Raw genomic sequence first — 14,145 nt, 5'->3', positions numbered from 1 at the left:
GCAAAGCATATAGTAACAGTGTTGCTCTAACTAGGTGATTCTTGAAACTGTATAACTCTGTAGGTTATTACCAATACGGTCTGCTGCCCTTGAATTACTTACTGTATTCTAAAAGTCTAACTAATTTGGTTTAACTCCTTAAGAATAGCTTAATGCCATTTTAAATGTGCTACATTAGGTTTGACTCGCTTTGAACTGCATATTGCTTTTTTTTAATAAGGTTATACTTTGGTTTGCATATCATAATATTGTGTTGGATTTTATAATTGTGTTTATTACTTATGTAATAGTACTTACCTTTCCATAGATTTATCTTTGCCTACATGTATATAAAATACACTTATGTATTGTGAAAAAGTGTTTCTTTGGACGGTATGCATGCTAAAATGTCTTTGTACCCATCTACAGCCCTCTCTCCCTCCTAAAATTAGCCTGGCTGCTCTGTCCATGCTAGCCACATCTCAGGTGGTACAGTCTTATACTAAGAGTTGGAGATTATGTATTGCCTCAGGTACAGTTCTATGAAGTCTTGTTAAGACTTTTGAAAAACTGTCCTAACACAAGCTTCTTGCACACACGCTCTCTCCTGGCCTCCCTCAGCACCAGACCATATGCCTGATCTGTGGGATTGCTTACGGGAGCCCAGCCAGCCCACCTAATTCCTTATCTTGGCCAAAATGCACAAGCATTCTAAAATTCGATGAGAATTTCCCATATACTGTACTGCGGTCCCTGAGGGGATTCTCACCACAAGCGTGTTGAGACAATAATAATGGTGAAAGGTGCTATATAAATTACGACCACAATACAACAGAAACCATTTGCGTACTGGGAATGGCCAGTCCGAACCCACTTCCAATACAAAGTCCCTGCACTATCCTGCGAAAAGCACAGCTTTCCTGGCCAAATGCATGTCCATGAAAGAATGCAGGAAAAAGGCAAAAAGACAAGATGGCCAAAGAACAAACGAAAAACTTCAGGACATGGCCATGTTGGGACACTAGTAAACACGAGAGACCGAAGATAAAATACTGTAAAAATAGTGAAAAAGTAACTGCTGCCACCAGTTTGTCTTTAGGCACATCACAAAGTAACACATCCTCTGAGTGTATTCTAGGGCGCTACAAAAGTATCCCTATTGCACTGCATTCTGCAATTGTAAAAATTACCCAAAATTATTGCAAGTCAAAAGACTAAGAGAAACAGTTTCCCAGTAATGACAGTCTGAAGGACTAGTCCGTTTCCCCATAACAAGCGAGCAAAAGGCCAGTGGATGCAAAAAATCAGGACAAAGTGCAAAAACAAAAGCAAAAAAGTTTGGTTGTCCATAGAATATGGAGGAAAAGCTGCTCCAAGAGAAAACTTTCCTAACACTATGAAAACCATTTGGAGATGAAACCAGACTCTCTCCAAGGATGTGAACAAGGCAGTCTCCTTTCGATGTGGTGTCACTGATAAATGTCTACTCGGCAGCTCCAGCAGTGTATTCGGTCACCCACCTGGCGAGATACATTTTGCTTTCCGCTCTGACTCCTGCAACCATACCAGTGATGGAAAAAAAAACAATCCGAGGAACGAAGCACCAAGGAGCATTGTGGGAACCTGTACATGTCATAAGGAGAGCATGGCAGGAGTCCCCCGTCGATACATACTTTACATTTTGAAGAAAACTTGTAATAGTCGAGGAAAACAGCTGGATAGCACATTATGCAAAACGTGTGAATCTAAACAGAGCCACAAGCCCCAGTAATACTGCTACAATCTTTTGTCCCACTGTTTGGGGTTGGTACTGCCGAGGGTTTGCCAGCTTTCTCTTACATATTTCCTGTATCTGGTCACCACAAGGACTCATGCATTGTGCATTTTTTGTGACGTTGTGAGTACTTTTGGTCCGTTTATCAGAGTATGAGCGACTTTGCTTGGATTTGTAGTTTTTGCTCCATCTGAGCAGTCTAATAATTCCGAGAGCTGCTGTTGGATAAGCATTACAGAATTATTACAATAACACTAATACAGGTTCTTAATAAAATCTTGATTTTCAGGTGGCAAATGCTATAAAAATCAAGGCAGTTGCGCTTGCTGCCCAGTGACGATAGAATAAAAGCACAGTAGTAATACTAGCAATCGGACCAAGGGAAAAAAAAGTCACTTTCTGAAAACGTGCCTAACAATCACACAAAAAATCTTTTAATAGTGCCTCGCACTTAAATGATACAGAAACCTTTCTTTTTGCACATTACACATACAAAACATACTGGTTTCTACTACAAACCTTTTGGTGCAATACGCACTAAAAGTAAATTGAGCTACATAATTGTGCACATTATGACTACAGTAGATGAATGATTTAGGGTTGTAATCTTACAGAAAATTAAATGAAATCTACGCAAATATGCCGTTTTTTTCTATCAGATCACGTTTCTTCAATCAAGTCAAACGCTTGAGGTTAGCCATCAAATCACTATTAAAATAAAACCTATCTAAATGCTGCATTCAATTCAATGATTACATATAAATAAAGAAAGATGAGCAAAGAAAAGCTCAGTAGTTCAGCACCCTCTAACCTTTTTTGTCTCGGTGCTCGATGTTTGCTCCCCGTTCCAAAAGAGTCTGAACTAGCTCTTCATGGCCACCAGCACATGCAAGTGTCAGCGCGGTGTCATGGTTGCTCTCAGTCTAACAAGAAAAATAAAGCCACAGACATTCAATGATGGAAATTGGTAAAAAAAATAATAATAAACATTTCAGATTTTTTAACGTAGTTATAACATTTGTGGAAGCATGCGTCAAAAAACCATAGTGTTGCATGACTGAATAGTGTTTTTTTCCTCTCAGATATCCGAAGAGTCACTAAAGACTAGATATAGAGGCTTTGTATTATTTTGTCTTTCCATTATTCCAACTCGGACAAAGAAAACACCAATAAACAATTTACATTAAAGCAAGGAAAAAAGTGAGTAATTATAAACTGATAACATGATCAGATTTCAATATGGGTTCATCCCTTTCACCGTCATGTCCCTGACCAGTCATTTTTTAATGCTCAGAGACTGACACCTAGCTTTTTTTTCCTGATTAGATAGTGTGTGAGCTGCAAAAGTTTATCTTGAAAGGGGCAGATGTCCCTGGAGATATCAGTCTGGCTGCTGAGACTTTCAGTTAGTCCCAAGCAGCAGAATCCATCGGTCACGTTTCCGACTGATCTGCGTTAACAGCGCCCTGCCTCCCACCCTCAAATCCTAGAGTTTTGGGTTCGCCAAATTCGACACCTACTGGAGCTCGGTATGCTCTTACAGCTACGTAATCAGCAGATAAAAAAGCCAAGGGGCACAGACTCTCGTTGCTTTTCTTGCTCTGCAGAGCCGCTGTGGAGTCTGATGCGCACTGGAACAGTTGGCAGCAGCAGCTTCCACACACGTGCCAACAGAACAGATCTCGGGGTCATGAATGTAATCCTCCCTGCATGCCAGTCTACCCCCATCCCAAACGTACACAACATGCTCACCTGGGCCTGTGGCAGGTATTGTGGCAGAGAATAATGCTGTACCAGACAAAAGGCTCTAGAGAGAGTTGGATTTTCTGCACTTAGTGCAAGTGAAATCACTACACCTAGCACCCGACAGCCTTACTATTGAACAGCAATACTGTTGTGGGTCTACCTTTAGAGTATCTAGGCACCAATGCTCATTATCCTTGGATGTATGGTTAAAAAAAAAGATGCTAATAATATCTTCCATAAAAATCACCAAACCTACAAGTACGTGCACTTGCAATATACAGTCTTTTACACTTATAAATAGAAACAAATTAAGATATTTTCTGGCTTTTAGTTCGCGCTTCCCACTTCCTTTAACATCGTCAAATGCAAATGAAAAGGGTTTAAAAACCACTTGTGTTGATTGTGTTCACAAGGAAGAGATATGTGAAAGGCAATGGGAATTATTGCACATAGGTTCGAGGCGTATGCATCTTACCTTGGATTTGAAGCGCTTTAATTCATGGAAATGGATGGATGGATGGATGGATTGGAGAGTGGATGGATGGACGGCGAGGGGAAAGTGGATGGAGGGGAGTGTGTATGAAGGTAGGGCGGAGTGAGAAGGGTGTAGGGTATAGATAGATGGGGATAGGATGGGGCGTGACGGGGAGGGGACGAATAGGAGTGATGGATTCCCCCCTCACCCGCCCATTTATAGCTGTATATGGAATGTCTCCACCTATCTCCAGCTTTATTGAAAGCATTGTGTTTGGCGTTGGGGAGAGCCTGATGTCCCATATTGCCTCCAGAGTAATCATCCAGTATATATGGGTGGGGGGGGCACACCCCCCCCTTGGTTGGTCACACCAATGTTATCACAGATCAAGGCAGGAAACTTGAACTGTGTAATTGTTTGCACACTGGCCTTACATGTTGTGGGTCTTTTATTTGTATTTTATCAAGCTTCTAAAGCACTTTCCTCCAAAGCGCATAGCATAGAATTAATGAATTGGAAACCAAACAATGGTCCTTAAGGAACATGTTACTTACCTGTAACTGTTGTTCTCCAGTATGGGTCTGGCATGAATTCACATGCTCATGAATATTCCCTGTTGTGAGGCTGGTCCTCGTTAAAAGAAAAATAAGTTTCATTTCTGAACTGTCTTTCTCCTAACAACCTATCACTGAGCTCTGTGTCATACTGCCCCCAGCCAATGACTGCCCTCTACCTAAGCCCATCCTCTAGTAGTCATCTTCAGATTTGGTACCACAAAGTGGCAGTAGGACCAAGAGAAGAGCTGCAGAGGGGTAGGCAGGAGGGTTTGCATGTGATGCCATACCAGACCTATGCTGAAGAACACGTTATAGATAAGTATCTTGTTCCTTCTCCAGCATGGGGTTTGGCATGGATTCACATGCTCATGAATAAATAATACATAGCAGTACACACATGCACAACCAAGGGAGGTGGCAAGGCTCAACATAAGCATCTTACTCCTCATCAGGGTCACCTACAAGCGAACAGGTTGTGCAGCATTGCTTGGCCGACTTTGGACTCCTCCCTGGAATCCCTGACGATGCAATAGAAGTTTGTGAAGGTGTGCGTCGACTTCCATGTAGCAGCCCTGCATATGTCCAGCAGGAAAACATCAAACGGGAACGCCGTTGTAGCAGCGATCACTCTGGAGGAATGGGCTCTTGAACAGCCAGGCAGCGGACGGTTTGCCAACCGGTGACAGTGAGTGATACAACCGGAGAGCCACCTGGAAATGGAAGCCTTGGCCAGGGCCTTCACATGGTTCACAGGACCAAAGTTCACAAAAATCTGAGAAGTTTTCCAGAAACTCTTTGTGTGTGAGGGCCACATAACACTTCAGCGCTCTAGCCACATCCAGCGAGCGCAAAGTCCTTTCAGCCGGCGACGAAGGAGTCAGAAAAAACACACGTAACACCAAAGGCTTGTTGAGGTGAAATTCCGAGCGAACTTTGGGCATGAAGGAGGGTTGCATCAGCAGCACCACCCTCATCTCGTGAAAAGTCAAGTAAGGCCGCTTGCATGACAGGGCCGGGATCTCTCCCACTCGTCGTGCAGAGGTGATGGCCACAAGCAAAGCGGTCTTCCACAACAGAAACTTAAGCGGAGCTGAATGCATAGGCTCGAATGGGGCCCCCCATGAGCCTCGTCAGTACCACATTGAGTTGGAGCCTTCACTGGCGGGAACGATCGGAAAAGTCCTTTGAAGAACTCCTTCACCAGATGGTGTGACCACAGAGAAGGCCGTCACGAAAACCTGGAGTAGCGGGAAATAGCCGCCAGATGTACCTTGATGGAGGCATGGGCAAGTCCCGTTTTGGCCAATGACAGCAAACACAGAAGCACTTGAGGAGCTGTGACTCGCAAGGTGTTAATCTTCTGTGACTGGCACCAAATCGCAAAACGCTTCCATTTGTGTCCGTAAAATTTCAGAGTAGATTATGCTCTAGCCTGGATACTCGATTTACTGAGCAATATACGGTCATGAGCCATTCCGGCAGAACTCTGTTCCAATAAACCTCATTTAGCACACCATTCCCATACGGTGTCCCCAGTCAATACCTGACCAACCTTCAGGATTACGAAGTGGGGGATCTCTTGAAAACGACCAGCGTGTCGAAACACGGGTCAGCTGCTCGCAACTGAATTAAAATCAACATTTACGTTTCATACTCAAGTGACCACTAATTTCTTTCCTGGTGCAGAGCGCATCATCATTCCTCACGGCTAAATCTGTATTCAGTTTATACCAACCTGGGTGGATGGGTTGGCGGGATTGGAGTGATTGCTGCCAGGACACATTTGATTGATTTCATTGATGATAGAATTTGAAGGTGATCACTAGCGCACGGATACCAAGTTTCGAATCCACCTGTTAACCTACTCTAAAGTCAATTTCATTTTACTATTGACTGTGTGTCAAAATACAAAAAGTAGATGCCTATGGAGTTTGTCAGACTACAAAAACAGTGGAAACGCATAATCCAAATCAGGTCAAAGCACATGAGAGTGAGAAAAAGGTCTCCCTCACTCCAGGGTTAAAATTAAAAAGTCCTTAAATCCAGCAAAAGAGCCAGCGGTCTCCAAGGTTGAAGGGAATTAGCACAGAAATAAGAACTCTCCCTAACATTCGTCCCCCCCTCCCCCCCAGACTAAGGGACAGGAGGTTTGAATCTACTCCTGGATCAATCTCCTATTCCAGTCGGTCATACTTTCTGGAGAGACGATCAGCATTTTGGCAATTACACTCTGACCTGTTTTCTATGGTAAAATTAAACCCTTGGAGGCCGATTGGCCACCCCAACAATTTCGGATACTCTCCCTTCCTCTGCATTAACCATCTCAAGGGTTGGTGGTCTGTCGGAAAAATGAAAGTAGAACCATAGAAGTATAGCCTAAACTTCTTCAGAGACCACACAATGGCAAAACATTCACGTTCTAAAGTTGCCCACCTTGTCCCACGGTCCTTCATTTTCCTACTGATGAAGGAGATAGGGTGTTCCCGGTCTTACTCATCCAATTGACTGAAAACCGCACCTAGCCCTGTATTAGAAGCATCTGTCTGTACAATGAAGGATTAGATGTAGTCAGGAACTCAAGACTGGAGCTTGACAAAGGACTTTCTTCAGTCCTTCAAAAGCCTTAGTGCACTCATTCCACCTGACTTTCTTGGGGAATTTGAGTGAGGAGATCACATTCAAGGGAGAAGCTATGGTCCCATAGTTCTCTATGAAGTTCCTGAAATACCCAGTGAGACCTAGGAAGGCTCTAACTTGAGTGTGCGTAGTAGGGGTGTCCCCATCTTGTACAGCTTGTACTTTGCTAGGTAATGGCCCAATTTCACCTCCTCCTACCTCATGTCTAAGGTAGACCACTTTACTATGACCGATTTGACATTTAATAGCCATTATGGTCAGATGGGCCTGTTCCAGAGCCTGCAAAACATATCCTAGGTGGTGAAGATGCTCTTCCCAAGTGGGGCTCAACACTGCAATGTCATCCAAGTATGCCATGGAAGTCCTCTAACCCATTCAGACCATACTCTGAAATGTAGCAGGTACATTCTTGAGTACAAAAGGCATAACCTTAAACTTGTATAAGCCTCCTGGGGTGGAGAATGCCGTTCTCTCCTTGGCATGGTCTGTCAGAGGTATTTGCGAATAGCCTGAGGTCAGGTCAAATGTACTGAGGAACTTGGCTGAGCTAAGTTTATCCACCAGCTCATCTGTCCTGGGTAAAGGATGGGCATTAGTCATGGTGACTGCATTAAGAGCTCTATAGTCCACACAGAATCACAACTATTTCTTTACTGCTTTTGGCACTAGTACAACTGGACTAGCCCATGGACGTGTAGATGGCTCAATAACCCCAAGATCAAAAATCTTCTTGACCTCTTCATTTAGGAGTTCTGACATGGTCTGACATTCCGTAACCTCTGCTTTTTACAGGCAGACCGTCACCAGTGAGAATAGCATGCTGGCCCCAAGAGGTCAAACCTGGTGTATGTGAAAAATGGGAGGCAAGCATTCAACACAGCCTTTCACTCCTCCTGTTGTTGCAGAGTCAAATCTGAAGAGGGTTTTACTCCTTCAATGGTCTCATCTGAAGGTTGTCCCCTGAGGAGATCAGGGAGAGGTGCACTCTCCTCCTGCTCTTGATCAGAGGCTAGAAGCAAAGCTCCTAGTTCTGGTCTGGGAACTTAAGCCTTCAGACGGTTAGTGTGAAAGACCCTAGGGGCCTCCTTGGGGGTGCCCAGGTCACTAAATAGTTGACCGCTCCAAGTTTGCTTAAAATCTTGAAGGGTCCAATCCACTGGTTCTGTAAGGCTCTCTGCTTTGTAGGTACCATAACCAATACAAGCTGGTCTGGAGTAACTCCACCATGTTGGCCTTCTGGTCATGCCAATGCTTGACCAGAGCCCGACCTTTCAGGTTTTCTGAAGCTTCTGTCACCATAAGTGCCATTCTCTTCCTGAGGCACAGCACACTGGCTGTAAGGAAGGAGCACTTGCCAACCCTTCTTTGAACAGTGCCAAAGGGCCTCTGACTGGATGACCATAAAGAAGTTCAAAGGGTCTGAAACCAACCCCTGCTTGAGCGACTTCTCTAAGAAAAGAGAAGGCATGGCAGTAGAAGGTCCCACTTTCTTCTAAGAGGTTCCTCTAAAGCACCCAGCATGGTCTTCATAGTATGGTTAAACCTCTCCACCAACCCATTGGTTTGAGGATGGTAGGCTGTTGAGAACTTTTAAGTCACTCCACAATTCTGCCACATGGTCTGCATGTAGTGGGACATGAAAGGTGATCCCCTGTCAGATGACTTCCTTAGGAAAACCTACCCTGGTAAAAATACCAAGGGGGACTTTAGCCACGGCCTGATCAGTGACACAGTTCTCATAGGTATGGTCTCAGGATACCTCGTAACATGGTCTACAAAACACCAATATAAAATTGGTTGCCTGAGGAAGGAGGAGGGTTTAGGGGACCAACAATGTCAATTCCCCACCCTCTCAAAAAGGTACTCCCACCAAAGAGGGGAACTAAATATGCCACATTCTTGGACCACTCTTGCCAGAAGTCTGACAAGTATGGCAGCTTCTACAGAATGTATCTACATGAGCCCCCACCATGGGCCAGTAGAAGTACAGAGATAGCCTCTCTTTGGTCCTCTTGAAACTCAAGTGACATGCCAAAAGGATCTAATGTGCTAACTGTAGGAATTTTTGTCTCACTTCCTGAGGCACTACTAGTCTCCTGTAGCGCCCTGCTGTAGACTCAGTAGGTTCACTGTAGAGGTGGCCATCCTCCCAGTAAAGCCTATGCTTCCCTGGCTTTTGCCCTTCCAGCTGGGAAGCTGTCTGCTGGTTCAGACCTTCTAGGGAGGGCCACTCTTTGTCCTCTGCTGAAGTCTGGAGGTGGAGGGTCCACCTTCTGCAAGTAAAGTTTGCAGCTCAGGATGGTCTCTGGGATCCAGATCTCCAACACAGGGAAGGTTTTCTTCCATCTGTGCATTACCTGTAGCTGATTCCACAGAATTTGGTTGGTCCTCCCACTCAGCATAAGCTGGGGGAGGGGGTCTCGAGTGACCTGGGAAATTCCTGTCAGGATGTCCTTGTTCTATGACCATGTTTAGGTTTCAAACCTTTCTTTCTCCCAGAAATCTTGGATTTCTCTTTTTCTACTTCCAAGACAAGGAAAGAGACAAAGTGGCCTTCCTCTCGACTGGATGCATTGGAAATTTCCTTAACCTCAAACTGAGAGTCTCTTAAAATTGCCTTTCTGGACAATTTTGCTTGCTCCTGCTTCTTTTTGCTGGGAGGCCTGGGGGTACTAGATACTAATCCAAGAGTTTGCAAGCCATTTCCCAATACGACTCTCCCTGGCACTTCATTCTGTACACTAACAGGAATTCTAACAGTCATGTTATTGCACTGGATGAGAGCTGACAGAATAGGAACCATTTGGATAGAACCTCCTGCAAGTTTAGTGGACCTTTGGGTGCCTTAGCTACATCCTCATGTTTGAAAAAAAGCTTTAATCAACCACTATAATGCTTGCCCCAGTGTCTCTGATGGCAGGGGTCTCCTGACCATTTACAAGAACACTGTCCTTATAATATTCTTGGGCGTTATCTGGAATTGAGTTATAAGCATCCACATTATGTTGTTCCCACAGACCCAGGGACACTAAAGATACACAGGGAGGCACTCAAATGGGGTCTTCAGCAAATAGTTGCAAGTGTGCACTTGCCATTTGTGCTTCTCCCTCAGGGATGTAGGATATGGAGGCAGTGTGGTGCCCCTGAAGGTTTACCCCTTACATCTGGGATCCCTTTTCACATGATCTACAGACCCACATACAAAACATTTCCCAAATGTTCACTGGAATGGGAGTTTCTGTTGACTTCCCTCTGGTTTGGCACCAGGGGGTTCACTAGACCTACCAGGTTTCACAAGGAATTTACCCTTTCTACGTTTGTGGCCCTCTTTTGGATGGATGGAACTGGAATTCTCTTTTCCCTCTTTCTTGTGCTGCTTCCCCTCTTCCTTCTTGTGAGTTGCCGCAGAGTCCTTGTGAGTGGCCCTGATGGTTACCCACATGTCAGCAGCCTGTGCTAAATTTTTAGGATCAATTTCCTTTGAGTCAGCCAAGTGCTCTCTCGGCTCAGGAGACCAGGCATCAAAAATAGATTCTGGCAAAAAGGGATGTCTCATTCCTTCAAATGTGTGTACTCTGTACCCCCAAACCCAAGCATTTAGGTTTTTCAGACGAACAAGTTACTTACCAATTGGTGACGTTCTTTCGACTGGATATTCCTCCAACGTATTCCACATCTTTGACATGTAATGTCCATAGCTGTGCACTTCGGAAACTTTTTCGTCAGAGGGCGTCCTGCGTCAATGGCGTCAGGTCACTGTCCCTCGAAGGCCTCCGTCGAGGGTGACATCACAGGATGTTATAAATAGTACGCACAGCGCCCGTAGCTTCAGTTTAAGTTTTTTCCCCCCAGACGAGTGGCACCAGTCTCATGCCTGCTTCACTGCACTTAGCCTTGCGGAAACAGAAGCTGCAATCGCATAGGAAATTCTCCTGAGGGGCAGGCTGGGAGTGCGATGTGGAATATGTTGGAGGAACATGCAGTCGAAAGAACATTACACCAGTTGGTAAGTAACTTGTTCTTCGAATGGATTGTGTCCTCCAACGTATTACACATCTTTGACAGACTCCCAAAGCAGTAGCAGTAAATGGAGGAGGGAAAATAATTTAGAGTACCCAATTAGATTGCAGAATAAAGAAGCGCCTTCCCAAAAGCCATATCCTGACCATGGATTGTATCCAGGGAATAATGTTTGACAAAGTTGTGGATGGAAGCCATTTAGCGGCATCACAAATGTTCCGAATAGGAACACCCCGCTGGAGGGTGGTGGAAGTAGCCACTCCCCTAGTGGAATGAGCCCTCAACCCTTCAGGAGGGTCCTTAGCCGCCAATCGGTAACACTCCGTAATGGTAAGGATAATCTACCTGGACAAGGTCTGTATGGTAACAGCCTGGCCCAATCGGTGTCCAGCATATCTTACAAAGAGTTGATCGCCCACTCTGACCCTGGACAACCTAGAAATGTAAAAGCTCAGACCTCTCCAAGGATCCAACAGATGGAGTTGCTCCTCTTCCTCACCAGGATGAGGAGGAGGGTAGAAAGATGGAAGACCCACCTTTTGACTAAAATGAAATTCAGATACTAGCGTAGGTAGAAAAGAAGGACGTACAACCCTGCCCTTGTCCTTGTGAAACACAGTAAAGAGTGGCTTAGATGAAAATGCCTGCAATTCACTCACTATGCGAGCGTAACTAACCGCAACCAAAAACACAGTCTTGAAGGACAGTAATCTCAAAGGACAAGAGTACAATAGTTCAAACAGAGAACCCATGAGAAATTTCGAAACCAAATTTAAATCCCAAACCGGCACCTGGAAAGGGGGACGGCAGGAATACATAAGTCAGTCCTTTAAGAAACTGAGAAATCAAAAGACTCTTAAAGTAAGACCATTCTTCAGACGAGCACTTAAAGATAGACAGCGCCGCCAGGTAACTTTTATTGGTACCCACTTGAAGGCCCCTGTGGGCCAAAGAAGGGAAGAAAGACAAAACCATAGGAATGGTAGGAATACCTCATCCTTTCAGATACCAAGCATGAAGGTTGAGCGTCTTGACATCTAGATGGAGAACCTGAACACCCCCCCCCCCACCCCTCCGCAAGAGCAGATCCTCTCGGTGGGGAAGACGGCATGGAGGACAGATGGACATTTCTAGAAGGTCTGGAAACCACGCTCTCCTGGCCCAATCCAGAGCAATGAGGATCATGCGGGAACCAAGCCTCTAAATTCCGCAACACTGGACGAATGACGGGGACTGGAGGAAATGCATACAGCAATGGGAAACGACCAGTCCACCACGAACACGTCTCCTAAGGCTCCTCTTGGAGGAAATTCCCTTGAAGAAAATCTCTTGCACTTCCGGTTGGCACTGGTGGTGAAGAGATCCACTTGCAGGATTCCCCAAAGGGCGAAGATCGACTGAAGGACTTCCTGAGCCAACTCCCACTCATGGGAGAGTGTGCTCTGCCTGATTGAATTTTCCTGCTGGATGGTCCAGAACCAGAGCTGCATTGTCTCTCTGCACAACCGAAGAGACCCTACACCCCGTCCCCCTTTTTGTTGAGGTAATGCATGGCCACTGTGTTGTCCGTCATGATCAGGACACTTCCCCAGTACAGAGGGCAGGAAAGCCTTCAGGGCTAGCCTGATGGCCCTCAGCTCTAACAAATTGATGTGGAGTCTGGACTCCGACAGAGACCAACGACCGCTGGCGGTCCAAGACATTGGCATGAGCGCCACATCCTGTGAGGGAAGCATCCGTCACTACAGTCACATCAGGCCACGGTTGCCAAAACTGTTCCCCACTCATCAGGTTCCCTTTGTTGGCCCACCAGAGAAGATCCTGGGAGACCGAGAGTGGAATCTGAACGGGATCCGACATCTTGCTGGAGAACTGCGACCACTGCATCTTGAGACCCCACTGCAGGGATCTCATCTGCAGCCTGGTCTCTGGCACCAGAAAAATGCAGGATGGCATGAAGCTGAGCAAACTTAAGAATTCGAAAGCTGGGAGACTCTGGGCATGTTGAAACTTGTCCACCATCTGCACAATGTGATAAGCCCTTACCTTGGGAGGCGAACACTTCCCCAAATCTAACAGGACAAATCTAACAGCCCTGATGTACTGGAGCTGTTGGGAAGGTGTCAAGTGTGACTTCTTGAAATTCAGGGAGAAGCCCAGCCTGTGGAGGGTGCAGCAGGTGACACCGAGATGATCCAACGCTAGCTCGGGAGAGCACGCCCGGATCAGCCAGGTACGGGTAGACGTGAATCACTCCCCCTCGCCTGAGGTACACTGCCACCACCACCATGAGCTTGGTGAAGACCCTCAGGGCAGAGGTCAATCCACGGCAGGACCCGAAACAAAGTGCGAGTCGCCAGCCGCAAACCTCAGGTACTTTGTGTGCGGGATGGATCGGGACATGAAAGTAAGCATCCTTGAGGTCCAGACACACCAACCAATCGTGAAGTTGAAGGGCCTGGTGGACTTGAGAAAGAACTTGTCCTTCCTGAGAAGTTTGTTCAACCAACGCAAGTCATTGATGGGTCTCAATCCCCAGTCTTTCTTTGGGATAAAAAAATAAGGGGAATACCATCCCTTGTTCCCCTCCACTAGAGGCACCAGTTCTATAGCGCCTCTCTCCAGCAGGGACAAGATTTCAAGCGCAAGGAGCAGATCCGGAAGCTTCAAAGAGTTTCCCCGGTGGATTGTTGTGAGGCCGCTGAAAGAAGGGAAGGCAGCAGCCGTGGACTATGGTATCCAGAACCCACGCATCTGAAGTAATGGCCCGCCACTCTTGGAGATGCTGAGACAGTCAGACCCCAACCGGCGAACCATGGAACATGGCCTCATGACTGTTTGGAAGCGGCTGCGGCAGTGCCTGAAGGCAAAGAGGCAGCTGCCTGAGCGGCTTTGGCACCAAGAGTTCCCCAATGACCACGGGTACTTTTTCGCTTGCCCCTTTGACTGGCAGCCCC

The 14,145-nt window shown here is 46.0% G+C and overlaps 1 protein-coding gene across 17 annotated transcripts in view; it reads right to left on the bottom strand.

Annotated features, from left to right (window-relative positions):
* Positions 1-14,145, bottom strand: part of ANKRD17 (ankyrin repeat domain 17) — a 2,430,147-nt gene that overhangs the window by 1,253,247 nt on the left and 1,162,755 nt on the right. For all 17 annotated transcript variants that reach the window (XM_069630806.1, XM_069630790.1, XM_069630801.1 and 14 more), the window contains one exon: positions 2,565-2,676. In XM_069630806.1, coding sequence (XP_069486907.1) covers positions 2,565-2,676 — 112 coding nt within the window. The remainder of the gene's footprint in view (positions 1-2,564; positions 2,677-14,145) is intronic.

The sequence above is a fragment of the Ambystoma mexicanum genome, chromosome 6q, assembly GCF_040938575.1.
Source record: "Ambystoma mexicanum isolate Mex_15411 chromosome 6q, UKY_AmexF1_1, whole genome shotgun sequence".
NCBI lineage: Eukaryota > Metazoa > Chordata > Amphibia > Caudata > Ambystomatidae > Ambystoma > Ambystoma mexicanum.
The sequence above is the reverse complement of the archived record's forward strand: the minus strand, read 5'-3'. Positions and strand labels throughout refer to the sequence as shown.